The sequence below is a fragment of the Marasmius oreades genome, chromosome 6 (genome assembly GCF_018924745.1).
Source record: "Marasmius oreades isolate 03SP1 chromosome 6, whole genome shotgun sequence".
In the NCBI taxonomy this organism is placed as follows: Eukaryota; Fungi; Basidiomycota; class Agaricomycetes; order Agaricales; family Marasmiaceae; genus Marasmius; species Marasmius oreades.
In genome coordinates, this window is record NC_057328.1 from 645,169 (window position 1) to 671,708 (window position 26,540).

The following is a 26,540-nucleotide window of genomic DNA, read 5'->3' on the forward strand; positions in this document are numbered from 1 at the left end:
GCCGATGCAATCCCAGTCTCTGAGAAATTCAACACCTCAATCCCAGAAACCGTATCAAGATAATCAAAAAGGGCCGTATGAGGGGAAGGCACAGTGATATGACGAAGCCCTATCTTCTCAGTTCGCAGTACCTCCCAAGCCCTGTATCGAGTTGATTCTTGACGGTTGAATATTTCAAGGGAGCGTAACGAGCGGATATGGGGGGTACCCACAGGGTCGGGATCAATGTGCCAGGGTCCATGAAGCTTCAAATACTCCAGTCTTAATATCTGCAAGAATGTCTGACGCCGGAAGAGTTCAGTGAAAGAGAGAGAGAGGGGGGTTGGAAGTTCAAGGTAATCGGACGCTCGGAGTTCTAAATGAGATATGTTCGGGTTGGATGCGAGGACCATGGATAATGATGAGAGATAGCCATCTATATCTGTATCGTTGATGTAGCAGGCAAGAGTAAGACTTTTCAGCGTCCCTCGACAAAAATGATGGACAGGAAGGTTGGGGGGGAGGGCGAGGATGATCCAGCCATCCTCTGATAGTAATTCCCCATAAGAGAGGAAGAGCAGCCAACGACTGGATTATTGTCTCAGCGGCCTAGCGGGGACGGTACCAGCTATCAGGTAGAGAAGTGAGAGTGGTGAACATGAACATCTTGAACGATGAACACTAGGACTAGGACTCACGTTACACACCGAAGGCCCTGCAGCTGGGATAGGGCCTTCGGCAGCACTTCTTTCACTTTCTTACACACTTCTTCCGAGTCCCCACCATCCACATTCAACTCAATTGTCAAGTTCTGAATTTTTTCGGCAGACAAAGGATTGTTCCTCATATCTTCGAGCTTCACAAGCATTCGTTCCCAGTCCCCTGAGATCTTTACTCCGAGTCTGATGGATCGATTGACCCAAAATACTGATTCCACCGACCTAGAAGAAAAAATCACAAATACAAATTAGTCAGAAACAATGATTTGAAGTAGAGAATGTTCCCCACCCATGTTATCAACTCTAGGATGATGTCAGAACTAGGTCGATCCATGGTGGAGGTCGAAGACAAAGCCGAGTCGAGGTTGACTGCCCTTTGATAAATTCCATGACCATGCGGCTAAGCAAGCGCCCTCGGGCAATGGGCGGTTGTACGTGGAATACATACGGCCGGATTGAGATTCGAGCTCCGACTCCGTTCCGAAGTAAATCCGACGACAACGAACGAGTACTGGGAAACGATAGTAGTGTATTCATGCTGGTAGGAGAGCAGGAGACTACTAAGTACTTACAGTGTATTTGAGGACGTGAAATAACTTTGCGCCACTGAACTTAATTTATTCACAACAACCAGCGGAGTTCGAATATTGCCGAGCGCTCCTGACCCTGCCGAGCGTGAACGCAAAATGCGCGTGTTCACGGAATTAATCAAAGGGCAGTAAGTCAACCCCAGTGAAAATCGACAATATTGCTGGTCATTTGCCAGCGATTGTCAGCGATTCGGGTAAGTGCAAGCGAGCGGCAAGCGAAAATATCTGCCACTACGCGGCAATGGTCTGGCAATAGCAAAAATCAGTAGTACAGTACGTACGTCACTATTTGGGCAATAGGACAGATAGTACTTTTCAAGTTAAATAAACTGATTGTTTCTTCTCTTCCCTTGCTGCCCTTGATGTTACTCCCAGAAAGGTAAATTATTGATTTGGTTGCATTTTCAATGCAGGAGAGCTACGTTTATCGAGAGTTTTCATTTTTTGAATTTATTACGACATCACTCACATACATCTTGAAACATTTATAGTGACGTACATACTGTACTACTGATTTTTGCTATTGCCAGACCATTGCCGCGTAGTGGCAGATATTTCGCTTGCGCTTACCCGATAATGGCTGGCAAAGTACCAGTAATATTGTCGATTTTCACTGGGAGTCAACTCCTGGGCTGGGTTCCTCAGGTTGTCGGGTGGTTGACTCAGAATACTACATCCATGTACATTATATCGAAAAAACAGGTGAAAGCTATGTGATGTAATACAAAGACCTAGTTCAACTGTACACATTTGAAGATGACTTCACCCTCGACTATCTCTGCGACGTAAATTACACGACTTCCGCTGACAATGACTTGAATCAGTGAAACTACCTCTCCCACCTTCAACTTCATAGACTCTAAAATCTGCGTCAACTGACCGATCCCATCCGCAATAAAACTCATCCCGCCACCCTCACGACCGTTAAACGCTGGTTGGAGTGTAAGTATCTGGAGCTTGGGTAACGCTACTAGCCGTTTAACAAGGGCGGCCTGCAGAACGCTCAGTCAGCACACACATAAAGGCGTAAGCCCGTCTAGATCCACCACTCACTACGACATGCTTTTCAGGATCAGAAGTAGCGTGTATATCGTCCTCACAAATCTCGACATGAAGGGTCCTTAACTCTCTATATCCATTGAAAACCTCCAAATTCCATTCGCCCGCGTTCCATATATAAGGGCCACCAGATAGGATGGAAAGTTCTTTGAGCGAAGCTTTGTGTTTGGGAAGAACGACCTGATAAAACCGTCGCGCGAGTCGATCAGCTTCTTTCTGCGTGAGCCACCCAGCATCTGAGACGATTAACGCCTCGAGTGCTGTAAACGTGTCAAGGTAATCGAGGAGAGGCGCATGAGGGAGGGACACAGAGATACGACGAAGATGTATCTTCTCGGTTTGTAAGGTTTTCCAGACCGTGAGGTAAGACTCGCCATGGCCAGGAATTTCGAGGGAGCGTAACGATCGAAGGTGAGGAATAACTTCAGGGGTCAGCTGGACATGCCATCTGATGAGCTGTAGAGACTCCAACCGTAGCGGTCGAAGGATCGATTGACGTTGGAAGAGCTCGTTGAAAGTAAGAGGTATTGTAGACGGGAATTGCCAAGAATCTGTGAGGCCCAAGTGACGTAGAGAAGGATTGTGTGCGAGAACGATGGATAATGACGAGAGATATTCGTCCCTGTCTTGATAACTGGTACAAATCGAGAGCCTTTGCAGCGTTCCATGACGAAAATGATGGAGGGGGAGGTTGAGAGCAGGTTCCTCACGCCAATTGTTCTGATCTATGGTGAGTTCTGTCAATAAAGGAAGAGAGGCCAATGACTGGATTATCGTCTCAGTAGCCCAGCCAAGATCGGTCCAACTGTGCAGTAGGGAAATAAGAACGGTAGGTTAAAGATTCTTGAATAAATAGGACTGACCTCGCCCACAGAAGACCTTTCAGCTTGGAGAGAGCCTCAGGAAGTACGTTTTCCACTTTCTGACACACCTCTTCCATCCCAACCCGATCGATTATTGACATCTCAAATCTCAACTTTTGGATCTTCTGGGAGGACGAAGGGTTATCTCTCATATCTTCAAGTTTCAGAAGTAATTGTTCCAAGTCCTTGATCTCCGTTGCCATTAACACGACAAATCGATTAGCCCAAAATGTCGATTCCATCGTGTCGTTGAAAGTTTTACTGATTAACCGGAGAGACTTGTGTTCATCAACCTAGAGGAAAATAGCATATGAGTAGATTATCGTGAGCTAAAGATGTCTTCATACCCATGGTAGCAACTCTAGGATAATATCAGAACTAAGTCGGGTCATGACGGGAAACGGGAAACGGACGGTGTGCGCTGGCAATCAACTGGCCTGGAACACCGCCTTTTAATCGACACGTAGCTGTAGGGGGAAATGGAGCCGTTAACCAACATAACGGTCGGGAACATGAAACTCAGCGCGAACTGTCACGGTCGCCTGTCACCTGTCGCAATTGCCATGCCTCTCGATCTCTCAGTCGCAACCTTCATCAGATACACATATCTCTTTGCCAGCCAACAAACTGATGATCTTTACCAGCTCAAGCAAGCAAGTATTCATCAACTCATGGACAAATTTGTATTGGACCTGTGCCTTGGACCGATGCGCGATTGATAGATTCCTTCAACCCGTCCCGACCATTGCTGTTGTACGAGGCACGATCTCTTCAAATATCACGATTGATCCTACACTTTGCTTACTACGGTCAAAAAATCTGCCTCCTGACGTAAAGCCCGGAAAAACTGGTTGATGATCGTTTCTTCGTATTCCTATGGCCTTCAGACACTGACTCACTGAAACGGAAGCTATGTACAGACCTCATTCGAATCATGATGCTTACAACCCGTCCATCCGGTATAATCCTTGGTGTATGTGCATGTGCTGGTTACAATCATATAAAAGAGCAGATGGTCTATCGTCTATTCCCTACCAGGCTTGCCCACTCGCTTCCTTCATTCACCTCGTCTTTCATATTACTTCACTGAACTCCTGGAGAGTTTCTGCACCTGACATTCTTTCTTTAAAATGTTCTCAAAGATCTTGCTTGCTACTTTCTCCATCGCAGCGTTTACGAGTGCTGCCCCGACGACCTTGGTTGCACGAGCGAACGTGGGTGATGGTGGGCCCATTTTTTTCTTTACTAGCTGTTCAAGCGCTGATTGTTTTGAAGTGACATTCTATACTCCCGGACTAGGTTCCTGCGGAATCACGAGCGGATCTAACGAGCTCGTCGCTGCTGTTGCCGCTGGCATTTTCGACACTTTCCCCGGTGCCGGGCCGAATCCTAACTTGTATGTTTTCTATCGTTTTCCCTTCTTCTTCGACCTGCAAGCTTAACGCTTTACGCACAGGAACCCGATCTGCAACAAACGCGCCCGAGTCACCGCAGGGGGGAAGTCTGTGGATGTTACCGTCGTCGATAGATGCCCCGGGTGTATAGGAGGAAGCATCGATCTGTCGCCTGCTGCCTTTGCAGTTTTGGCCGCTGAGAGTGTTGGAAGGATCAAGGGGGCTTCATGGATCTTTATTTGAAATGAATGAGATGAGGAGGTAGGCTTGTGGACGGGCTGAGTTTCGTCAATTCTTGGGTTTTGTGTTGGAATATAGGTAAATGGTGCTGGTAGTTGAACTTAACGCGTGAGGCCAATTTCGAAGAGTCCGAGAAGAACCATCATTTCGCTAATCAACTAATTAATGAGTTTGCAACAAATATTTGAATGGCCGACTAGCTCAGTTGGTTAGAGCGTCGTGCTAATAACGCGAAGGTCTTGGGTTCGATCCCCACGTTGGCCATGTCGAGTATGACTCGTTGTGTTTCGTCCTTTTTCTGTGATCAGCAATGCGGGGCCTTTTATAAAGACAAGACAGATAAGTAGAGTGAATAGATTGATTACACGGCTATAGACTCGAGTGGTTCTCTCCAAGACGAGCTTCCCATGTGGTATGCAAGTCCCGTCGTGGCATTGGGTCCGGAAAATGAGATTTGGGACTCGGTGGTCATTGGGGAATCAGAACACTCCCAATCTCTCGTTAATGTGATCTTGCCGATACAATTCGTCATAATAATATTTACAGAGCCAATTTTTCCAACTGTTCTATAATTTACAAATGATGCTAGTAACTATGAAAGCAAATCAAAGACGGTAACTCAACAACGAAAAATAAGTCGTCTCGCGCACACAAACTCTTCAATAGGGTACGAGGAACGATTCCTCGATGAAAAACCCTGAAATCGTGAAGCTTTCCAACTGCACAAAGTTACCTAAAGGACAATTATCCACATCCATTCGAGATTGGACCATATCCACCACAGATGACTCGGGCCAACACGGTTCTCCATAGTTACAGCCAAGGGCAAGATGTCGTACGTTAGGAAGGTAGACAACGCATGCTGGGTTTTGATCTTTGATAACGCTATGAGAACTCCCTCCGTTACACTGGATGAGTCATAGGCCAAGAAATCTTGAGGGTGTGCAAAACCTGCCGCTAATTTTGTGGGGTAACTCTAGATCTTTTAGATAATGCTCGAGGAAGATGGAGGTTGGATGGAGGTCAGAACAAAAATCTTTGTGCGAGCAAAGCTTTATCATCCTGCAGCCTGCCACTGGACCGTACGTGGAAGTAGACTCGAAATTTCTTTTCCAAACCTTTATGGTCGTTATCGCGATGCTAGCCTTCCAACATCTTCAACGCCCAGTTCTCGTCGTCGGCACTACAGCATCACATCACGTTGCACGTTAAGCATGGGCCCTTCGATATCTCCTTGTATGCCGTTACGGATGCACAAGCCTGGCACTCTTCGTCGACCCGAAAGAGCCACCAGATGCTCGTTTGATGCGGCGAAACAAGAACGGTGGAGATGTTTGATTTCGTCGTCGTGGACGAAAGAGCGGTCGATGAAGCCGTCATTTGCTTGACGTTGAAGATCCGAATCAGCTGACTGAAGCTGAGCCGCCGTCAAGGGTGCAGTCAGCTCGAAGTACGAAGAAGTTTCGGTTGAAGGCCGACCTTGACCAGTTGAGAACGTTGTTTCAAGTTTGGCGGGATTCGGGAAACACGGTGCATACCCGCCTCGAATGCATTGGGCGTGCCGCTGCAAAATCTTCAACGCATGGCTAGGCCTGTCGGAACAATTGGATGCATTTCTCAGGCCGTCCAGCTGCTCGAAGTTTTCAGCTTAGGGCCCGGGGTTGTTCGGCAAATAACACACCCAAACACACCCGGCAGAAAGTTGGTGATTTTAAATGACTACCATTGCGAAATACACTATGCTAATGCACTGCACAACCATAATTGCAAATGAATAGAAGCCGAGCAAACCAGTACGCACTCGGGCATTTTGATGTCATGTGGAAAGGACCTCGGCTGTTTCTAATCTCCACTGACGTTTACCTTTCGAAACGGCACCATATAAGAGAGTGCACGCAGTCGTGCAACCAATTCCCACCCAGTGAACCATGTTAAGTGGTGCCCAACCTAGTGTTTTGGCTTTCGTGGTATTAGGTGTGGTGAGTACATAATTGTGACTAGTCAGTGATTTGGCTAACGTGATTCTTGCGATAATCAGACCAATCATTTGTTCTTCAAACGCTATCAGCCCGTTCGAACAACAGTCATTCGAACCGCCGTTATTCTCTTACTGCAACCTCTTCTCCTACTTCCTGTCTTAAACCGTTACTCGGTTCTACATCTCTCAGTGTACAATGCCCTCATCGGCTACATTACCTTTTTCTTGTCATTGACGACCTCCATCGTCCTCTACCGACTTTCTCCTTTCCATCCTCTCGCAGGAGTTCCGGGCCCGATGATATTCAAAGTATCGAAACTATGGCACACGTATATCACTTGGAGAGGCCACCAGCACCTCGTTTTAAAGGAATTACACGATCACTATGGGCCGATTGTTCGTAAAGGTAAGTAAAATATCACTCGGTCACACTCCCGTAGTGCTTTACGGTCATCTCACCGCGCTTTGACGGTCCACTCACCTTCTTTTTACCCCAGGCCCAAACGAAATTTCTGTAATAGATGCCGACTCCGTAAAATTGGTGCTTGGTAGTCTTCCAAAGGGTCAATGTTAGTGACTTCCTTGCTATGCACTACTCGTCGAAGTCGATTGTTTATAAACTTCGTCTGTATAGCATATCAGGCCGGCACTTTTGAAGGCCATCCTCCTTCGCTTATCTCTCTAAGTGGGCAAGACCGAATAGATAGGCGTAGAGTTTGGAGCAGGGGTTTCACGAGCGAGCAGATCAAGGAGTATCAACCTATCATCGAGAAAAAGGTTGTTCAATTGGTGGATTCTTTACTCGCTCGGTCAAATTCAGGATCGGTGGATCTATTGAAGTGGTTCAATTTCTTCTCGTAAGTGACTTACTGTTCTCGTTCTGTCTAATCAGGAATTGACCCTCTCCTCATCGTGAAGGTTCGATGTTATGGCGGAAATGATGTGAGGCCTGATGTCCTCTCATTACCTCTCCGTGTTCTTTATCTACCTATTCCTACAGATTCGGGACGGAGTCTAACATGGTAACGGAGGGAAATGACCATGGGGTTTTCGAAACACTCAAAAGAGGACTTCTGTTCGTGATCTATTTTTATCTGAAGGTAGCCTTCCAGCTTACTTCGTTCCGCCAGGTTTAATGAAATAGGTTCACATATTCCCTGGTTGACCCATTGTTGGCTCCTGCTCCCATCGGTGGCCCACCACGGGCTACAGATGTACGCCCTTGCCAATGCGTGGTGTGGTCGACGACTTCAAAAGGGACCGGACTTCAAGGATTTGTGGTATCATCTGGTTCGTCCGTTCGTCCCTTCATCTGGTCATGAACGAATCTTATACAAAATCTAGACTGACGAAGCGGGCCATGAAAAAGTCAAACCAACGATGGAAATCGTTGCGAGCGATAGTACACTCGCCATGGTTGCTGGCTCTGATACAACAGCTACTGCGATGGCAAACCTGTTCTGGTGTTTGCTGTCTCATCCTGAGTGTTATGAGAAACTACGGGGAGAAGTCGATCGTGAATATCCGCAGGGTATGGATCCCTTGCTGGATACGTCTCGGCAGGTGAACATGAAGTACTTGAATGGTTGTCTGTGAGTTTCTTTTCAGCATTCGTCCTCCGGTCCCTGACTTTTATCTTTCGCCCTAGAAACGAAGCACTCCGATTATTACCGCCCGTGCCATCCAACGGGGGGCGGCTAGTGCCATACGGAAGCGGCGGGAAAATGATCTGTGGACGGTGAGTATTATACCTATTTCCTTCGTTACGACTTTCTGAAGTGGACGAACACTGTAGTTATATTCCTGAAGGAACGCAAGTATATGTTCCCCACTACAGCGTTCACCGTAACCCCGAGAATTTCTCTCGTCCAGACGAGTTTCTCCCTGAACGATGGCTCGACTCGGAGAGTGGGGCTCATCGTATTGACGCCTTTATCCCATTCTCAGCGGGCCCAATGAACTGTGTTGGAAGGAACTTGGCACGGCTCGAGATGATGATGGCCGTGACTACGCTGATCCAAAAGTTTGACTTTGAGTTTGCGAAGGACTTTGTCTGGAAAGGATGGCCGGCCAGAACGAGGGATGCGTTCGTTAGTTTGAGTGATCCGTTAGATGTGGTTATTCGGTCTCGGCAATGATTTATATAGTCTTCGAACTTCACAAGGCGGGGCAGATGCTCACTCTAGGTAAACTCAATATCAACTCAGGAGTGTCAATGTTACTTTTTAACTAGTACTCGATAATGCGCACATTGACCATGTATCATAGTCAATCCGAAATAAGACTCTTTGACGAGAACCATCACGTTTGTCATATATCTTTCTCTCGCTTCCAAGTTCCGTGGTCATTTCACCTGAATGAGGCTGTTAGTTACCAGTACGACTCGCAAAAGTCTAAAACACGCAAACCTGTTGGGAACACTGACTTCACGTTTACTGGCACCCAATCTGGATACCCGCAAAGTTATGTGTCAACCTGGTATTGGCAGCCTGAGGGCCTTCGACCGCCCTTCCCTGGTCATTGCATGCGGCATCTTCACAAAGATAGACATCACAGTTGGCGGGGATGCGAGTGTCAAAGTGAACGCATGCAGCGTTGGGTGTCGCGTCTGCATTGCTGAGACCGGTGAAGCCGTCGGCGACCTCGACAGATCCAACCTCGATACCACTGCATGCTGAACCGCTCCAGGCAGAAGCTGCGATATTCCCAGCGACTGGTTGGAAGACAGCTGCGAGAAGGGCAACAGTGAAAGTCATGGTGGTGCGCATGTTAAGATGAGTTCTGAGTGTTATGTGAGTGCTGTGGAGGGTTGGTTGAAGCTTGTTCGATTCTGTATTTTCTCAAGGATATCATTTAGCTTTTATATATCTTGTCGGAAGTTGATGAGTAAAGCGCTCTGACTCGGCTCTAACTCGACTGGGCGCAACAGGAGGGGGGGCATACTAGTATACCCTGGACTCTCCGATCCGTTATGTACCAAAAAGGGGTCTTATTTTGGCCGACACTCCGATCCTAATGTACATAAAACCCACCCAAATTGAGCACGACCTACGATCCTTAGTGTGCTGAAATGGCAGCCTTATGTACATAAAATTGGGTCGCCAGGGTTATCCTGGCTGGCGGCAGGTACCGTACCGTTTCGAATTTTTATTTTTACAAGTCGTTATACCCTAAAAATTAGTAAAATAATCAGGCAGAATAGATGTGAGGCTGTCGGCAATGCACATAGAAATGGTCCAAATTTCTCTACCCGATCTGGCGAATGTACCAAAAACCTGCCAAAATTGACCCAAAAGTATGCACCAATTGGGGGTCAACGGATCGGACATGCTACCCAATATCCCCTCCTGGCGCAACGCTCGAGAGCTTCAGACTCCACAGTTGCTCCACAGATCTATCACGACGATTATCGCCACAAAACGGTTCCGCGGCAGGTGGCCCACAGGATGCTAACACCTTCAAACTCCCAACTGAGTCATACTCCATGACGGCCGGCACGGTATAAGCTCGTCGTATCTGCAGGAATTAGCGTATTGGTCACGTATCTGGAATCTCTTTCGGAGTTGGGAGTCTCCACCCCAATTCAACGAACACCACCAATGGAATCACGGTACCGGGCCGGTTACTCGACGGGCGCTGTGGTTTCAGTTTGATGGCAGAGGACGGCATTCGACTTCTGATCCATTGAAAGTTTGACTTTGACTGGAAAGGATGGCCGGACAGAACGAGGGATGCAGGAGTGCTAATATTACTTTGTAACTAGTACTCGATAATGCGCACATTATGTACCATACTAGTTAATCCGAAACAACTGGCAGACTCCTGACATATCTCTCTCTCGCTTCCGTGGTCACTTCACCTGAATGATCGGAGGTCGTTAGTTACCAGTACGACTCGCAAAAGTATAAAACACACAAATCTGTTGGGAACACTGACTTCATTGCTGGCACCCGATCTGCATACCCGCAAAGTTATGCGTCAACTTGGTATTGGCAGCTTGAGGGCCAGCGACCGTCCTTCCCTGGTCATTGCATGCGGCATCTTCACAAAGGTAGACGTCACAGTTGGCGGGGATGCGAGTGTCGAAGTGAACGCATGCAGCGTTGGGTGTCGCTTCTGCATTGCTGAGACCATCGAAGTTGTTGGCGACCTCGACAGATCCAACCTCGAGGCCACTGCACGCTGAACCGCTCCAGGCAGAAGCTCCAACATTCCCAGCGACTGGTTGGAGGACAGCTGCGAGAATGGCAGCGGAGAAAACAATGGTGGTGCGCATGTTAAAATGAGTTCTGAGCGTTATATGAATGCTGTAGAGGGTTGAAGCTTGTGTGAACTTGTTCGATTCTGTATTTTCTGGGGCAAGAGTGTTTAGCTTTTATATCTTGTCTGAAGTTGATCATCAATCGTGAATAGTAACTTGTCTGAAGTTGATAATTATCAAAAGCGCGGCTTGACTGAGCGCAACATTCCATATAATCTTTCGAGAGAAAGAGCTTCAGTACCTCCACAGTTGCTCCACAGTGGTTGAAATATCCATCACGACTATTATCGGCCACCACGGTAAAGCCTGTTCCGCGGCGGGAAGATCTACATACATGCCAACACCAAGTTCAAGCCCCTCCATCAGGACGGCCGGCACGATACAAGCTCGCCGTGTATCTGAAGGAATTGGCATATCGGTTACGTATCTGGAATCTCTTTCAACGGAATTGGCTGATCAGCTTTGGTGGTGTTCGTTCAATGGGAGCCTTGGTGAGGTACCCCGTTCACTCGGCGGGCGCTGTGCTTTCAGATTGATGGCAGAAGGCGGCATTCGACTTGAAAGTGGGGGGAGAAATCAATATAGTGATATTTGTGGGTAACACATCATGAATAACGTATAGTTGGCAGGTTTCCATCGACGGATGCTCCATATATAAACTTTCCAGAAGACTCGGAAACAGTCGCAGGCAGTCGGCAACCTTGCCGAAGGGAAGTGAGCCCAAATGCCGAGGACGGACGATGACCATGAAATGAAATAACGATAACTTCGAGAAGCGAGTTCGACCCCAAGCCGGACAGCAATTGTTGAGGAGAGCGAGGGAGAAGCGGTACACATAGTAGTTCGTCATTCATCACATCCAGTGCAAAACGAGTACTAAAACTTACTAGTAATCATCAAAATAACAATTTGGAACAGCTCGGTTCCTAAAAGGAGGACACGCAGTTATAGTTACGCCGGTCATCAGTAACTTCATGATAAAGCAATGAATAAACGGTTTCTTCATACACTGATACTACTCCTCAACGGATTATTGGTTCATGACAAGGCGAGAGAAGAAATGGAGTGGGTTGTATCCATCGTACAGAGATCCTCAATCCAGCATCTCTAAAGCATTCTAAACCCAAAATCGACTCCGACAACTGTTCATTCCACGTCAAAACTCCTATTTCCACCGACTTCAAGGTTACAACGTCAAGATTTGCTGGTGGTTGAGAATCGTTAACGACAAAACTTCCTCTGTCGCTCCATCTAGAACCGATAGCATTCATGAGAGAATCTTCCTCCAAGCCATCCTCGTGGACAATCAGTTTGAGGTCGGTGAGCTGTGGTAGAAAAGGCCCGGCGGGGTTTGATACACTGGAACTTTCCCGATGGTTTCGGTCAAGATGATGGAGAAAGGGAGAGATTACGGTGAGGTTGTGAACATCTCCTTCGAGCGAATCTTCCGTTAGCTCCTCGAAGGTGAGGTCTCGGATGGTGGGCATGCGATAGAGAAGTGGGACGAGGCTAGTAGGGCTAGGAAATATTACGCGGTTCAGGCTGAAGGAGGTGATATTACATCCAGAGCGTACGAGGAGGTCCTCGAGGGCCTCCAAAGCCAGTGGCCCAGATCTGTAGATGAAAATAACACAGTTGAGCTCTAGTGTACTCACGCAAGGGAGTGTGAGATGTTCAAGAATGTGTGCAAGGCAAGAGATGCTGGTGGTACACGTGATGGACAACTGCTCGATGTTTGAGAAGATCTGCCCTTCCTGAGCATAATAATCCATTGCGGGGATGCCCATATCGTGTAACTCGAGACGGCGCAGGTTTGTACACGAGGTCAACATTGATCGGAGACCAGTCACATTTCCAGAGAGGTGGAGAGTGGAGAGTGTTCCCCATGGTACAATCAACCCAGATTTCGCCCATTTCCCAATCAGACTCACGGAATGAAGAGCAGGCAAAATCTCAAAGAAATTGGTTGGCGCTGCGTACACCTCGAAACCATCAGTGTATTCGTTGATCGATAGTTCAAGTCGCCTCAGAATGGGGTAACTTGTACGAAGACGTTGAAAGGAGAAATTATGTGCGAGGACCGAGGTAAACTTTAGGCGAAAGTCGTATAAACGGTGAGTGTTCCAGTGTAGTGCCTCCATAATATGATCCACCAAAACCACGTCTATTTCGGGATCCGTTGCTAAACCATTTGTGAACCACGTTAGGTCCACCTTCAAACGAGACGTCGAAGACCGTTCAAGAAATAAACGCGTAAGACGTAACATCCGCAACCAATCCTTGTCAGGGCCTTCATCATTTTGGGGCGAAATGTAGATGTTGATGGACGACCACATAGATGGCGTTGAAAGCGCTTGTTCCCTCCACCGGCCACAGACCATAGAAATTACGATGGGCATAGGCATCGCCTCCCCAGACATATCAACATCGTGAGAACAATACCCGAAGATTTCTGTCAAGATTTCTGGGGGCATCTTCTGAATGGGCGACAACAACGACCGATAACCCTTGATGTCCCTCTCCACCGCAGCTCTCCTGCCTTCTACTGCGATGATGGCTGCTTTTAGCCTGTTGAGCTCCATCTTATGCTCTTTGAGCTCTCCTTCCGCATCGATAAGAGATTGAGTGATGAGGCCTCTGTCGAAGGCGGTGACAGTGTGGCGAATTGGTAGACTGACCCGTTTCGAATTTTTCTCACCGCTTCGGGATTGAGACTGCATGGAAGGAATACCTGCACTAGTACTGGCCATAGGCGACGCCATGGATGTAGTGAAGAGATAACAGTCCCTGTGTGCCACTGTAGGGTCTATCCGTGAGAACCAAAGTTTCAGCCTACCGCCAAAAATATTGTCATTGTGTTGCTGCCTACATGACTGCACCTGTCTCACATACAATCCTTCGAACTCAAATTAACTACAATCCAAGTGAGAGGCTCGAATAAAAGAAAAAAAAGCACATTTTAAAACGAGAGACGCACGTGGAAGCATGCCGACTTAGAGGAACGTGCCACGGCTCGGACGCGGTGCGCTGCTTGTCATTACACACGATTTTGTCTTTTGCTCTCTCAACCAACTATTTTGCTTTAGCGATCGATAGGCGGCGCGCACTGAAAACTGAAAAAGATGGAATGCAGTCTCCAGTTGATGGCTGACTCGGGTCGACCGCAAGGCGTACTGAGGGATGGGAAGTTGGAAGAGCTATTTCTACCGGTAAGACTCTGGCCCTAGCATCTCCACAGTGCTCGCTAATGTAATTTGAGGTTATAGCGACCCATACAGTGTTGGAATCTTCAGCATGATCCCAGGAGACAAGATGAAGACTTACAAAGTCATTAGATGACTCGGTCGGCCCTCCGGAACGAGTCTGAAAAGCCGTCTAGAAAGCCATCAACTCGCGTTATTCCCTTGCAGGACGGTCAATCAACCATCCAGCAACTGCAGTCCCTGATTACGCGCGAAAAAGCAATTAGGGCCGATTGGGTCGCTGGTAAGTTTGCGCCTGTACTTTGCTATCCACTACAAGTTGTTTACCATACAGAATTCGCGGCCCGGGTTCATCCCTAGAATCAATCCCAGTTGTCATCTTTTCAATCGACCCATGATTCAAGGCAGGTCGGTCGTAACCGCTGTCAGTGCCAACGGTGTATGTATCAGGTCCTTTAATCAAGTCCACTAAGGGGCGGAACATCGAATGTCCTGATGCGATGTCATTTAAGGATGTCATCTCGGTGATCCCAAATCATACATTTCCAAAGATCAACTATCAACTATCAATCTTCCCCTTTTCTGGAGCACTATGAAATGGATATGCAACACCCAAAATTCTTCCAGTTACTCTTGGACAAAACCCCCGGACCTCCATAGTAAGATGGCAACTGTCACCTCCGACTCGCGATTTCTCTCATTGCTCGGCAAGAACATTATGCTGAACGTGGTAAATCTGCTGGTGGCGAGCATGATCTATGGTAAGTCCTTTGCAGCCTCAGACAAGATTGCCTGACGCTGACGTTGAGATACTATCTAGGTGTCTACGTGATTTTGTTTTGCATGGCAATGGTTATTCTATGGTATATCCTCTCTCCTTCCTCCCCTTTGCCGTGCCCAATTCATCCTTTTGTTGCTCAGCCGAAGAGAAGGCAACCATAAAGCAAGAGCAGGGCTACTGTCGGCCGTGATGGCAATGTTCATCATGTCGAGTTTTTGTTTCTGGATTGACACGGCTATTTTCATGGCTGGTGTCCGGGATGACTTGGTTGATGACGTTGGGCAGCCTCTCACCACAAAGCATGCAGTTTACGCCCAAAAATTCCGGATTCTAAGCTCAGTGGCAGAAGTCATTATTCCCCTCGAGGTCGGAACATGTAATTTCCGAGTCAATTCGTTATTAATATGGCCAATCTAGATTATAATTGGTGATGCGATTGTCTTCTGGAGAGCTTGGGTTCTCTGTGATGTCAATCGAAAGCTTGTGTATATCCCACTGTTACTTCTGGCCGGAACAACAGGTCAGTGATGATTGTTCCCCTTTCTGATCACTATTGCCTAACATACAACAGCATGCTCGTTCGCGTTTTTAGGATGCTTTGTACAGAACGATTGGCCCATCGTCAACCCGGATACATGCAATCTGCTTAAAATATCCGCCCTAAGTCTCTCGATGGCCACAAACATGGCTGGGACGCTTGTCATCGGCTATACACTCTGGTGCGTTTAGTCTTTAAAGTGCTGCTACCAGTTTCTGTGACTGAAAGCTTGCGTAGGTCCTATCGCCAAGCCCTTGCGAAATATCTCGGGAACTGTCGATCTCAAACGCAGACTGAAAAAGTCCTTATTCTACTTCTGGAGTCTGGCATTATCTATTCGATCCTCTGGGTGAGCATAGTCAGATATCTCGCCCTGGTATCTGGCGTTCTAATGGCCAAGGTAGATTATGCAACTTGTCTTGGTACTTGTGCCTCCTCCTCCAACATTTACTGGTGAAGTAGTCCAACAAATTTTCGTCGCGGCCAGTGTCCAGCTAGTTGTACGTCCCCTTCCTCCTATGCGCTAGCTGTATTTGAGTTTTTAACATCCCAAATAGGGCGTATATCCTACCTTGATGATAGTGCTCGTTTATTTGCAGCGTTCTTTGTGGGACTCATCTGGAAGATCTACTACTACGTCTTCTACTATGTCGCGCACGAGCGCACCCAACTCTGATGACCTCCGTAAATAGCACATTTGGAATTCGGTCGGAAAGAAGAGGGAATTAGATAGGTCGAACGGTCCTCTGATGCATAAGTGCACATAAATAGAGAGGTGTGAACATCTGAAGAGATAATCAGAGTTCAGTTCTACCCATTTTGGTGCGCGCTGCCCTGTTTGTCAGGCAAGGTTAATAATGGTCCGAGGATGTTACAATTAGCCTCTATCATTAGGAATTTGCATTCGGAAGAACCCAACGTACACTTTCGGCGTGCCTAGTTTATGACAGGAATCGCAAGGTACTAGGCGCCCGATTTTTTGCATTCAAATTTCTGCATTTCTGATGAACAACCGTTCGTTGGAATATTCGGTGGGCTAACTTCAGAGCCGCAACCCTGAGAGCTACCTTCGGAATTGGAGTGGACTCCGATCAAACCTACGTATCTCGTACGTATGCTATCATTACGGGCGAACTGACAATTCAAACTCGACACATCAACAAATGGCACAGTAGCGTTCCCGCTGTGGTGAGAAACTCTGGATTCCTGGGCCTGAACACCTGCATGATTTCTTAGCAGACGAGCCTCATGAAAGTACTAATCGGTTCCGACGATCAAACCGCTCTACACTCAGGGCAGGGTTTCGACTCAGATCGAGGAACGTATGTCAGTTCTCAGTTGGGAGCTATATGGCACTGATAATAGTTGGACAAGAATCAGGCCATCTCTTGTTGGGCAAAAGGTCCCGAGAACAGTTTCTCTGTGTTGGAGTCTCACGCACGCACATCATTTCATTTCACTGATGTATTCCAAGTCATGGGGGAACGAACTCGACCCAAAGACACATCCGGTAGGTTTGGGAAAGACTATAAGTGGCCTCACAACTTCCCTTTCAAATATCCTGATTCGTACCCGACCGTGCTCAGTGCTCTAGGAAATCATCTATCCATCGTCGACTAAAATGAAATGCTCGCTTTCTTCTTGTCTCACCGTGTATTTCGCAATTTGCTTCGCGTTGTTGGCTGTAAGGTGAGGATCATCATTTCATGAAGTTCGTTTCAGGTTTTCACCTCAAAGCTTGCAGCTCTGCATCACTTTCTGAAAAAGAGAGTGATCCCAATCTCAGTCCTCGGTTGGAAAATCCCGCGTGCGCCCTCTGTACGGTGAATATTGGATACTGGTTCTCTCCCAGCTACCTTTGCATTGCTAACACGATTTCCTTGTGAACACTAGTGCTGTTAAGACTGCGACTGTTCTTCAAGCTTGGGTTTCCGTTGTACTGGCATCAGTATGTGTACAGAAGTCGCAATGTCCATAGATGCTTATAACGTCGGATACCTCATGCGTTTAACCGTGAAGGCGACATATAACGGAAATCTTCCTGTATAGCACTGTCCAATTCCTTTGGTTTCTTTTCTTTATCGAAACTTTTGAATCTCCTATGATAGGAATGAGATCAAGATTCAACGACAAACCAATACTATCAAGTTAGCAAATTGGGGCTGAGGCTCACCGAGTCCGTTCCAGATCGGGATCGTGGACTCTACTTTCCTTGGTTTCTTCAGAACCAGTGGATACTTGATGAATCGCATATTCCGGACAAAGAGGACGCACAAACACAGCATCTTACGGAGAACGGGACTTGAGATTTGAGCTCTAATGTACCGTGGCGGTCAGAATGCAAGGCCGTGATGTACTATCCGACTATCCGACTCCTCTCGCATCAAACGCGGAAGCGCTTAGTACGTGCAAACTCGTTTTCTCTATCCAGCTTCTGACAGTCCCTCTTGACCAACACAGGTTGAGCAATCAATTAATCATCTTCCATCCTCCCCATCCAAATTCACTCAAAACTCCGTGAAGTTTGAGCGTGAAGCTGTCCATCCTCCACAGTCGAGCCGAATAACAACCAGATGACATCCATGAATTCATATCACCTGCCGTCAGCAGCGCTGACGATACTTTCAGGAGAGACCGGTAATACGCCGTATAGCTGTGTAATATTTTGGTTGGTAAGTCGAGGCCCATTACGAACCGACGCGATGACGTCGTAAACGTTCAGAGTCGTGGGACGGGGCGTTGGCAAATTCTTTTAGGACGATGTCAGTTATCGCGGTGAATTGGTCTGCTCCTTTTACGCGGTGAATGAAAGCAGTCAACACTCGGCGAAGAAGGGTGTAAAGCGAAACGACGTCTTCTCCGCCAGAGAGGTAGTAAGTGAGCAGTGGGCTCATTAACGATGGGGTAACCCTATGAAGCATTTGAGATACAGACTGCGAGGATGTTAATCAAAAAGAAAAACCACAACGTAGAGCAGAGAACAACCAACCATGCAAGCAGACACGAAACACCACGCAGCAGCATCCTCGATGTCTCCCAAATCCTCTGCTATCATCAGAACGACGTTCTCTCTCAAGCTCGCCTTCACCTTCCTGAGAACCGAACCCCAAACTTCTGCCATGGTCCGTTGAATTTCTGGTAAACATTTGGGAAGAGTTTTGCGAAGACATAACCATGTCAAATGGAGGTTATCGGGACTCGTAGATGGTGTCACAACGTACTTGAAGATCGATGACAACGTAGAGAGTAACGCCTCGAGAGCGTCCGAAGCTATCGTTCGAACTGGAAGTCGCAGTAAAGCCTTCAATATCGAAGGATACATCGGTGTGATCGTGGAGCGTAAATCCTGCACGATCTTTTGAATCAGACTATGATTTATGAAATTAGCGTGGTCGAAGATTTTTAAAAGCCAATGTAACACACTCTAAAAGAGCTTTTAGCCCTTCATCATCTGAAGAGCCCAACGCCTCTAACCTTAGTAATTAATAGTGGGTGCGGAATGTCACGTCAGTGTTTGGACGGAGTCGGACCGTCGCAGGCCAACCCTTTTCCCACGAGGCTCAGATCCTTACCATGGCCCATGGCCCATCCCATTCCACCTAATTTCGATGACAGGATCGGCTATCTTCGAGAATACCTGGAAAAAAAAGGATGTTCCATCATTGATCCCACCAACGCCGCTGACCATGACATAGCACACATGCTCTGTTGCTGGGGGTGTGGTGACAAGCTCGAAACAAACGTTGGCACAATCAAACTCTCTCCAGCGGCCACCTCGTTTTCTCCAGCTGGTAGCATCCTACGACCACCCTTTCCTAGGAACGGAGTCATTACCGTTCAATCTGAATATCTCGAACTCGAAAGGCGCATAATGAACCAGTACGCTTCTGACTATGAAAATCCAAGCGATAGATGCGGTGCCCTTGTTACTGGGATGCCTGGGATTGGTGCATCCAGTTCTCACTCCATCCGCACGTTCCTGATCTGATAGTTCAAACAGGCAAATCAGTGTTTCTTCTCTATCTTCTGGCTAAAACATTAGCTCGCAAACAACCAGTATTCATCCATATCCAAGATAGTACATTTGTCTTTCTTGGATCCGAAGTGACAGATGTGTACGCTGTTCCCAACTCTTCCGACGTCATCCGATCTGTATATCTGTCCAACGTGCTTTTCCTGATAGACATGGATTGGACTAGTGCAGAAAACCCCAGATTCATGGAAACGTCGAATAAGCTTTACCAGGTTGGGGCGTCTTCCCCGAACCCACGATTACAACGACTTAATACCTGGCGAAAGCAATTACAAATCACTTCTCTGGTGATGAACCCACCCGATCTTGCGGACATTGTCAGAATGTAAGCTTTCGCATTAAAGCTCTGTAGCCATGTTCTAGTCTGAATCAAGTACTTTAGCTTCACCCATGCGTACCCCAAGTCAGTGCTTACAGAGCCAAAAATGGAGAACTTTATCCGCCTGTTGATTCAAACGTTCAACGTGGACCTCCGTCGTTTCCGCAGCATCTTCAATCATCCTCAGTTCCAGTCAAACAGATCCGCTGCTTACCGCAGCGGGGTCGATGAGTTCGTGGGTGAGTTCCGGGGTGTTCTTCGCGCAATGACGACTGAAAATGTCGTTTCGTTGATACGCGGTAGTTCCGACTCTGCCCAGCACTCTCATCGACTTATTGCCACATACCGAAGGGCGAACCATGGGTATTCCCACGATATGCGACATGAAGTCCGGTCTTCCTTGGTAGTGAACCTACTCTGTGAGGCCTGGACAAAGCAGGCCGACAAGATGCGGACGATTATGGAGACCTTACTTAGCTCCGACATGGAGATGGCAGCAGCTCTCGGCTGGTTTTTCGAGGCTGAAGGACACACTCATATCGTTACCAACCAGTACTTCAACATTTATCCGATGACGGAGACATGGGTTGGAACAAGCAAAACCTGTCTGAGTCAAGCCGAGCATGCCCAGCCCATGGAGATTGGCCCACGGGCCATGAGGCTCTATGACAGTACCTCCGACCCTTCAACGACCTGCGATCCGAACGCTTATTATGTCCCCATGCAGGTCAATAATCCCCTCTTCGACTCTTTTCTGGCGGGCAAGGACTTTGGCGCTGCGTTTCAAATGACCAGATCAGGCACACACAGCTTCAAAACTACATACCTCAAGCCGCTTCGAAAGTGGCTTGAGGCGAGCTGTGGCAAACCACCATCTGGCTTCCATTTTGTCTTTCTTATCCCGACGGGCAAGAAAATCCAGATCCGTATACCAGATACCGCTGTTACTCGGATGTTCAGGTACTATACACTGCCCCTGGCCTCTCAGTCACTGGGACTTCAAAACCCTGAATCGGTGGTGAAGGAGAATGGTATGGGTGGTATGATAGGTGAGGTGGAGCCTGAGGATGATGAATATGTCGAGGATGGCGAAACAGTGGATGATGATGGGGACATAGTCGTGGATTGGATATGACCTCAAGAGGATGAATGTCTTCCTTATATTTTCTCCTCGAGACTTTCGTCCCCTGTATCTCAATTGATTCGTAGTAATCTGTAACTTCGACCAAGAGTAATTAACCTACGAGAATGAAAAGAGAAATGTCTAGTATGATTTCGTGGTTGAAATAAAGAAATAAACAAAGGTGATTAATACAGAGTGAATAGATTAACGCCGATGCGACCCCTCGAGCTGCCTTCTTTCCCTGTGCCAGATGCTTGGCCAATTCGGTGATTCCATACATTCGTGGCAAGATAAAATCCTGAGAACAGTGTACTAAGAAGGTGTATTTGAATGGAAAAGATATTACGCACGAATGTTGACCGGGGAAGGAACATGCTAATGAACCAAACAATTAGCACCGCTGGTGCTACTTACCCCCTGGCCTGCAATTGTTGGCATGAGAACAAAAAACCTTTCACCCCCAGAAACCGAAGAGAGAGGTACACGTCTAATCGTTCCCATTGATCCGGTATTCAACAATCTTACATGACAGCTATCTCAACCAAGGACGCAATATACGAGTGGTTTGAACAACCCGCTCCTACTTCAGAAACACAAGACCGAACTATGCTTTTAAACGCTCTCCGGCATTCAGGCAAAATATTTGAATTTGTGACGCAGTTCGTTCCGTTGAGGAAGAAAAATGAGATACAGATTTGATGCGAAATATGTATCCTCTATGATGGTGTGTTTTTTGTTATGTTCTCTCATTCAGCCACGAATCACTGAAGTAAGTTTAGCTTCAACGTGTAGTGTTCAACAATAATACCGAAAAATGACCACTTTCTTAATAAGTCAACCATGCTGCAATCTATTCTACACGTAGGTCGTTCAAATGAATATGAATACCAATTGTTATTTTTGTACCGTTGCCTCCTAGATTCATAGTACCACAATTGCGTACGCCAAGTACTAATGGCAACCTCGTACACTGAGCCCCAAGTTCGAATCTGTCGCGTAGGTTTCGGTTCCAAAATCGGGCTGAAGAGGGAACAAAGAGGTCTGTCCATTTACTACGACGCCAGGAACATCTAATGGTGAAGGAACGTAGTTCCCGTATGAACGAGATGGAAGTGATTGAAAGGAGTGAAACGTGAGAAAGGTCCGCATTAGCGCTCGCAACAAAATTCAACGTTCAACTTGTGGGGGTGCATGGATCCTCTCTCTTCTTCGCATCGCTCGAACGGGAGCCAAAGTCGTGCTAAGAGGCGTTCCAACCCACGACACGTTTCTTCTTCAACCCCACTCAATGGCAACAAGCGTTGTTAATGGAGCCTGTATAGAAAATCCTAGTAATTCCACTTGACATTCCGAACTGTGTTTTACTTAAGTTATATGAGAAGAGAGTGCCGGCAAAAAATAGCGTAGATAGTAGAATATATGCAGAGCGACTGATGCGAAAAAATCGACAAAAAAGAAGGTGTAGTAAGTGCTGTCAGTCTAGATGTACCACCATCAAGTATACTCTGGTGGCGGCTCGTACATCGTCCTCGAACGCATCTCCTCCATTTCTCGTCGAAGACTTTCCACTTCATGACGAAGCTGAGAAGCATCTGAGGAAGTTCCACCAACCGATGGCGAAGTCGGTAGAGGCAACACATCACGATTAGAGTTGTAGCGTGCAACGTCCTCCAAAGAAGACGTGGCAATACGGTCAGTCTTCCTCGGGAGAGGGGGCGCTTGAAATGCCGCGCTTTGGTCCGCATTATGCAAACGCAACGGCGCAAGCTGTAATAGTTGACCGCTGCTGCTATTGGAATTGGAGTACGACACACGTCCTTGTTGACTTTGGTAACCGGAGGGAAGAGGCATCGGCTCGACGTGATAATCAACAAGAGGATCGTCAGGGTGAGGTTGATCGCGGCCAAATCGTGCAAAAAACGTCGCCGGCTTACTCTCGCCTTCGTGATAATCCCGGGCTTTGCGCTTTCGAAGAAAGAAAAAGAACCCGAGGACAATCAAAACAAGGCCAGCGAGGCCGCCTACGATACCTCCCGCTATCGCGCCAACATTAGATTTACTACCAGTGTCAGGCGAACCACCAGTGTTGCCTGATAAGCCGGCAAGTTTACTTTCCAAGCTACAAACGAGGGTAAATTAGTGCGAGTAGTCACGAATGAAAAAAATGGCCTACTTCAAAGTGAGAAGACCGAACGCGGCACCTTGAGCAGGACTATACAAGAGAACGTCAGTTTCACGCTCCCAGTTACGAATCCTACTGACCTAGCCAATCCTGTTATTAATTTTCCATCCACTGAACTATACGTGCTTGGGAATGTAGCAAAGTTGTTAGAATCCGTTGCCTTATCGTGCACCATCTTAACAAAATAGTCTCGCGCTCCAATGTCCGTCGTTGTAGCCGCTGTAAGCATAGTCCAATCTAAAGAACAAGTCAACATTATGTGCAGACTTCGTTCGTCGAATGGCTCACGAGATTTCACAACGTTGATGGCGTTGCTATCGTACGCCAGTCCGTACTTGTCTCCTGTGTTCTCGAGCTATAAGCTTCACTCCAACGACCGTCAAGCTTCTGCTCAGTCTCACCTGACAACGTCCGAGTGGTATAGAACCGGTCTTGCTTGTCGTATATCTGAGAGCCGCAGCTTCAGTATGAAGAACCAGGGAAGGGAAAGCTCGCTGAACTCACTTCCTGACTAACCAACTTCATCCCCAACAACTTGTCCGGATATAAGTTATACATGAGGGACCATGAACTCGAGGTAGAATTTGTGGAGAGTAGGTGGTCACCCGATGAAGCCGATGCTAGCCAGCTGGACACCCATGAGGAGGCTTGGTTCTGCCATACGTTGGAAAATCAGTGATGCCAGAACGAACCACTGGGCATTCACATACCTGGTATTTTGATGCATCATCACCCTTGCCAACTGTGTGACTGATTTCAGCCATCGCCCTGATCCCGATAATACCTTTGATCGCCAAGTTGGACATGTCGTTTTGACCGTCTAATCCATCCGCCGTTTGGCTAACGATGAGAGGTTGAGCGAGGTTGAGAAGCGGAAGGTAAAGTCGGACACCTACGCTCCTGCCGTGTTGAGAGGATTGGATGAGATGATAGAATCTGCCCACTTTTGGAATGTCGAGTACTATATGAAACGTTCTGTCAGTCACCGAAGATACAGAAAATGTCAGGTTTTAGTTGACGTACGTATCGGTTGAGTAATGTCTGGTCGCCAGAAAATCGTGCTTGCGCCCAAGCCATGATCAGCATGGCCGATGAGTCTAGGAGTAACTTGGAATGAGGGGTCAATGAATACGCGGGTTCCTTGGAACATACCGTCAATAGAACGCAGCGAACTGGGGTTGGGTTGTCCTGCTGCAATAGGAAAAAAAGAACCTTGAAGTAAAGAGTGTTGAGATGACTGATTGAGACTCTTCGGTAATGTTCATACCAATGTCAGGTGAAGCGTAACTGGCCGTATACTGAGTCGACGTCTCATATTGCAGAAGCGGCTCGAGGAGGTACCGACCCCATGTGGAATTTATGTACAGGAATGCCGGGAATGCTGCGTATAAGGTTTCCACAGGATTTACTCGCCTGATAGGTAATGTAGTCAGCTCATTTCTAATGAACGAAAGTGCCGCACGCACTGGGAGGTACCGATATCTTTCATGAACATGTAAATGGAATCAGATGGCCCGACGGCCGTTTCCACACTAGCGAATGTTTGTCGTGCGGCTAGCGAAACCAAATCGTTGTAATTGGAAGAGATCTTCATGGCATCTTTTTGGATTTTGGCGTCCAGCGCAGACGCTCTTTCTTTAGCCTTGGGAGCGTCCGCCAAAAATGCTTGAATCTGTAGGACATTAGCCGCACAAATATAGGGCTCAGATTGAGAACATACACCATCAAGAGGGCTGCTATATTTGGTGGTCCAGTACGGGAGAAGGTCGAGGGTATCACTTCCGGATGTCTGTCTGATGACGGGATTACGAGCTAAACCGACTGCCCAAACCACAGAAACTGGAGTGCTTGTAACAGAGCCCAAGTCGTGAGCGTATCCAAAGATAGGATAATTACTAAAGAATATTAGCCGAGTTGGATGAGAGATGTCAATCACGCACTCATTGATATTTCGGAAATCCGGATTCTTAGTATTATTAACAGACCCTTGACTTAGAAACCAGCCTCGAATAGCGTAATGACCTCCAGTCTCCCAGGTCACCCCATTTCCCTACCAAGAAACTAGTAATTAGAATAAAGTCGGGGCGTAAACACGTCGAACTTCTCACTGCATTTGTAGCATGATAAAGCGTCCCATCACTGGCCATGTTGGTAACCTCTTGCAACGATTTTGGAGTTGAGAGTTGTGCACTGTGAGCGATGATAGGGCCCAGTGTCGTGTCCCATTGTATTTTGACAGCATCTGCGAATGATAACCATTCTGGAGAGGATCATAGATGTGTGAGCATAAATGTCGAATGAAAGACGAATATGGTTCCGCACCTCCGCTTAAATCCGAATACACTTGCACACTATGTGCTTGGTTGTCCGCCGAAACTGCATCCAGAAATACGTAGCTGAACGGAAAAGATTGGAGTACGATATCGTCGGGCTATCATACTCAATTTCAGTTTTCACCTCTTTGACAAGGACGAAACAGACGCACCTCAATAGGACTCAGATATGTCACGTTGAACTGAATCGGTCCAGCCCTCAATATAAAGATGGTACGAGTAGGAGTGACGATAAGGTTATTGAGTACTGCAGCTTGTCTCGACCTTGCAGTAAATTTGAGAGCCGGGTCTTCCATCGCAGCCCCCGTCCATTCATAAGTGTCGTTTCCGTTCACACGAATAAATCCACCCCATCCTAATGTCTGACCGCCAATGATGAGTTAAAGCGAACGAGAATTTGAAATCGGGTGGGCGTACACGGTTTGTGCTCCAGAATTTGGGCCAACTATTGGGTTTGGATCCTGTAAGGTCGACCCAAGCGTTCAGGTAGGGAGAACGAGTGACGATTGGTGCTGCCGAAGGAAGGAATTGGCCATTCACTAATGACGACAAAGCGAAAAGCAGGATGTAGGCGTAAGCATAAGGGAGATGCATGTTCTGTTGCAGAGGGCGTCGAACAGGACGATGAGCATGAAATAACGATAACGAGGAGGTTTAGTCACTGCAGCTGGCAGCGAGTTCGACCTCAAGCTGGACAGCCTGATGGCCTGGTGTAATGGTTAAGGAGAGGGAGGGAGAAGCGGTACACATAGTTCGCCGTTCGTGGAGTTGGTATGCATCTGTTCACATCCGGTGCAAAATAGAGTAAAATTAATTTTCAAAAATCAAAATGACAATTTGAAACAGTTCGGTTTTCCTAAAAAGGAAGCCACGCAGTTACGCCGGCCATCAGTAACTTCCGAAGTCTCCGTCATGCATTGCATTGCATCAAGTTTCAAGTACGTA

The 26,540-nt window shown here is 47.3% G+C and overlaps 11 protein-coding genes across 13 annotated transcripts; 5 read left to right on the forward strand and 6 right to left on the reverse strand.

The window, feature by feature from the left end:
* Positions 1 to 1,943: 1,943 nt before the first annotated feature.
* Positions 1,944 to 3,722, reverse strand: E1B28_009618 (uncharacterized protein). The gene is made up of 4 exons (XM_043154520.1): positions 3,558 to 3,722; positions 3,211 to 3,503; positions 2,342 to 3,152; positions 1,944 to 2,280 (listed from the first exon to the last, which is right to left on the reverse strand). Exons 1-4 carry the CDS (start codon positions 3,600 to 3,602, stop codon positions 2,020 to 2,022), a joined length of 1,410 nt encoding a protein of 469 aa, XP_043006975.1. The 5' UTR covers positions 3,603 to 3,722; the 3' UTR covers positions 1,944 to 2,019.
* Positions 3,723 to 4,070: 348 nt separating this feature from the next.
* E1B28_009619 (uncharacterized protein) lies at positions 4,071 to 5,041 on the forward strand. The gene is made up of 3 exons (XM_043154521.1): positions 4,071 to 4,434; positions 4,486 to 4,606; positions 4,667 to 5,041. The coding sequence occupies exons 1-3, from the start codon at positions 4,341 to 4,343 to the stop codon at positions 4,845 to 4,847; spliced, it is 396 nt and encodes a 131-aa protein (XP_043006976.1). The 5' UTR covers positions 4,071 to 4,340; the 3' UTR covers positions 4,848 to 5,041.
* Positions 5,042 to 6,685: 1,644 nt separating this feature from the next.
* On the forward strand, positions 6,686 to 8,960 carry E1B28_009620 (uncharacterized protein; the record flags this gene model as incomplete). Its single annotated transcript, XM_043154522.1, has 10 exons — positions 6,686 to 6,823; positions 6,883 to 7,228; positions 7,320 to 7,391; positions 7,457 to 7,679; positions 7,741 to 7,764; positions 7,823 to 7,897; positions 7,953 to 8,112; positions 8,167 to 8,414; positions 8,471 to 8,560; positions 8,618 to 8,960. The coding sequence occupies exons 1-10, from the start codon at positions 6,773 to 6,775 to the stop codon at positions 8,958 to 8,960; spliced, it is 1,632 nt and encodes a 543-aa protein (XP_043006977.1). The 5' UTR covers positions 6,686 to 6,772.
* E1B28_009621 (uncharacterized protein) lies at positions 8,917 to 9,642 on the reverse strand. Its single transcript, XM_043154523.1, has 2 exons — positions 9,231 to 9,642; positions 8,917 to 9,175 (listed from the first exon to the last, which is right to left on the reverse strand). Exon 1 carries the CDS (start codon positions 9,588 to 9,590, stop codon positions 9,255 to 9,257), a length of 336 nt encoding a protein of 111 aa, XP_043006978.1. The 5' UTR covers positions 9,591 to 9,642; the 3' UTR covers positions 8,917 to 9,175; positions 9,231 to 9,254.
* Positions 9,643 to 10,759: 1,117 nt separating this feature from the next.
* E1B28_009622 (uncharacterized protein) lies at positions 10,760 to 11,098 on the reverse strand (the record flags this gene model as incomplete). Its single annotated transcript, XM_043154524.1, has 1 exon — positions 10,760 to 11,098. The coding sequence occupies one exon, from the start codon at positions 11,096 to 11,098 to the stop codon at positions 10,760 to 10,762; it is 339 nt and encodes a 112-aa protein (XP_043006979.1).
* Positions 11,099 to 12,105: 1,007 nt separating this feature from the next.
* Positions 12,106 to 13,845, reverse strand: E1B28_009623 (uncharacterized protein; the record flags this gene model as incomplete). The annotated part of the gene is made up of 1 exon (XM_043154525.1): positions 12,106 to 13,845. The coding sequence occupies one exon, from the start codon at positions 13,843 to 13,845 to the stop codon at positions 12,106 to 12,108; it is 1,740 nt and encodes a 579-aa protein (XP_043006980.1).
* Positions 13,846 to 14,878: 1,033 nt separating this feature from the next.
* Positions 14,879 to 16,297, forward strand: E1B28_009624 (uncharacterized protein; the record flags this gene model as incomplete). The annotated part of the gene is made up of 8 exons (XM_043154526.1): positions 14,879 to 15,047; positions 15,107 to 15,149; positions 15,208 to 15,433; positions 15,485 to 15,587; positions 15,639 to 15,786; positions 15,843 to 15,954; positions 16,010 to 16,105; positions 16,163 to 16,297. The coding sequence occupies 8 exons, from the start codon at positions 14,879 to 14,881 to the stop codon at positions 16,295 to 16,297; spliced, it is 1,032 nt and encodes a 343-aa protein (XP_043006981.1).
* A 251-nt stretch (positions 16,298 to 16,548) lies between these two features.
* Positions 16,549 to 17,199, forward strand: E1B28_009625 (uncharacterized protein; the record flags this gene model as incomplete). Its single annotated transcript, XM_043154527.1, has 4 exons — positions 16,549 to 16,565; positions 16,652 to 16,793; positions 16,845 to 16,927; positions 16,980 to 17,199. The coding sequence occupies 4 exons, from the start codon at positions 16,549 to 16,551 to the stop codon at positions 17,197 to 17,199; spliced, it is 462 nt and encodes a 153-aa protein (XP_043006982.1).
* A 459-nt stretch (positions 17,200 to 17,658) lies between these two features.
* On the reverse strand, positions 17,659 to 19,135 carry E1B28_009626 (uncharacterized protein). The gene is made up of 4 exons (XM_043154528.1): positions 19,029 to 19,135; positions 18,595 to 18,973; positions 17,779 to 18,538; positions 17,659 to 17,704 (listed from the first exon to the last, which is right to left on the reverse strand). Exons 2-3 carry the CDS (start codon positions 18,925 to 18,927, stop codon positions 18,293 to 18,295), a joined length of 579 nt encoding a protein of 192 aa, XP_043006983.1. The 5' UTR covers positions 18,928 to 18,973; positions 19,029 to 19,135; the 3' UTR covers positions 17,659 to 17,704; positions 17,779 to 18,292.
* A 22-nt stretch (positions 19,136 to 19,157) lies between these two features.
* On the forward strand, positions 19,158 to 21,227 carry E1B28_009627 (uncharacterized protein). Of its 3 annotated transcripts, XM_043154531.1 has the most exons (4): positions 19,179 to 19,552; positions 19,606 to 19,720; positions 19,789 to 19,963; positions 20,021 to 21,227. In XM_043154531.1, the coding sequence occupies exons 2-4, from the start codon at positions 19,717 to 19,719 to the stop codon at positions 21,090 to 21,092; spliced, it is 1,251 nt and encodes a 416-aa protein (XP_043006986.1). In that variant the 5' UTR covers positions 19,179 to 19,552; positions 19,606 to 19,716; the 3' UTR covers positions 21,093 to 21,227. The 3 variants fall into 3 exon arrangements, with proteins under 3 accessions (XP_043006984.1, XP_043006985.1, XP_043006986.1); XM_043154529.1 differs by having other exon boundaries at positions 19,158 to 19,552; positions 19,606 to 19,963; XM_043154530.1 differs by having other exon boundaries at positions 19,158 to 19,963.
* A 1,155-nt stretch (positions 21,228 to 22,382) lies between these two features.
* On the reverse strand, positions 22,383 to 26,397 carry E1B28_009628 (uncharacterized protein). The gene is made up of 18 exons (XM_043154532.1): positions 26,013 to 26,397; positions 25,748 to 25,957; positions 25,585 to 25,693; positions 25,371 to 25,522; positions 25,203 to 25,312; positions 24,983 to 25,157; positions 24,729 to 24,934; positions 24,530 to 24,675; positions 24,415 to 24,474; positions 24,286 to 24,359; positions 24,159 to 24,223; positions 23,973 to 24,102; positions 23,767 to 23,916; positions 23,664 to 23,709; positions 23,551 to 23,604; positions 23,343 to 23,499; positions 23,254 to 23,292; positions 22,383 to 23,199 (listed from the first exon to the last, which is right to left on the reverse strand). The coding sequence occupies exons 1-18, from the start codon at positions 26,187 to 26,189 to the stop codon at positions 22,575 to 22,577; spliced, it is 2,685 nt and encodes an 894-aa protein (XP_043006987.1). The 5' UTR covers positions 26,190 to 26,397; the 3' UTR covers positions 22,383 to 22,574.
* Positions 26,398 to 26,540: the final 143 nt, after the last annotated feature.

Bases quoted from the DNA above. Each gene is read 5' to 3' on its own strand.
- E1B28_009618 (XM_043154520.1), bottom strand. From the start codon at position 3,602: ATGACCCGACTTAGTTCTGATATTATCCTAGAGTTGCTACCATGG. The intron at 3,153-3,210 runs GTCAGTCCTATT...CCTACTGCACAG, and splicing joins AAAGGTCTTCTGTGGGCGAG to TTGGACCGATCTTGGCTGGG. The intron at 2,281-2,341 runs GTGAGTGGTGGA...AGCGTTCTGCAG, and splicing joins ATCCTGAAAAGCATGTCGTA to GCCGCCCTTGTTAAACGGCT.
- E1B28_009619 (XM_043154521.1), top strand. From the start codon at position 4,341: ATGTTCTCAAAGATCTTGCTTGCTACTTTCTCCATCGCAGCGTTTACG. The intron at 4,435-4,485 runs GTGGGCCCATTT...ATTGTTTTGAAG, and splicing joins ACGAGCGAACGTGGGTGATG to TGACATTCTATACTCCCGGA. The intron at 4,607-4,666 runs GTATGTTTTCTA...CTTTACGCACAG, and splicing joins GCCGGGCCGAATCCTAACTT to GAACCCGATCTGCAACAAAC.
- E1B28_009621 (XM_043154523.1), bottom strand. From the start codon at position 9,590: ATGCGCACCACCATGACTTTCACTGTTGCCCTTCTCGCAGCTGTCTTC.
- E1B28_009626 (XM_043154528.1), bottom strand. From the start codon at position 18,927: ATGTATCCTTCGATATTGAAGGCTTTACTGCGACTTCCAGTTCGAACG. The intron at 18,539-18,594 runs GTTGGTTGTTCT...ACATCCTCGCAG, and splicing joins GTTTCGTGTCTGCTTGCATG to TCTGTATCTCAAATGCTTCA.
- E1B28_009627 (XM_043154529.1), top strand. From the start codon at position 19,186: ATGGCCCATCCCATTCCACCTAATTTCGATGACAGGATCGGCTATCTT. The intron at 19,553-19,605 runs GTGCATCCAGTT...TAGTTCAAACAG, and splicing joins TACTGGGATGCCTGGGATTG to GCAAATCAGTGTTTCTTCTC. The intron at 19,964-20,020 runs GTAAGCTTTCGC...CAAGTACTTTAG, and splicing joins CTTGCGGACATTGTCAGAAT to CTTCACCCATGCGTACCCCA.
- E1B28_009628 (XM_043154532.1), bottom strand. From the start codon at position 26,189: ATGCATCTCCCTTATGCTTACGCCTACATCCTGCTTTTCGCTTTGTCG. The intron at 25,523-25,584 runs GTGCGGAACCAT...GATCCTCTCCAG, and splicing joins GTATTCGGATTTAAGCGGAG to AATGGTTATCATTCGCAGAT. The intron at 23,605-23,663 runs GTGAGACTGAGC...TCGAGAACACAG, and splicing joins TACCACTCGGACGTTGTCAG to GAGACAAGTACGGACTGGCG.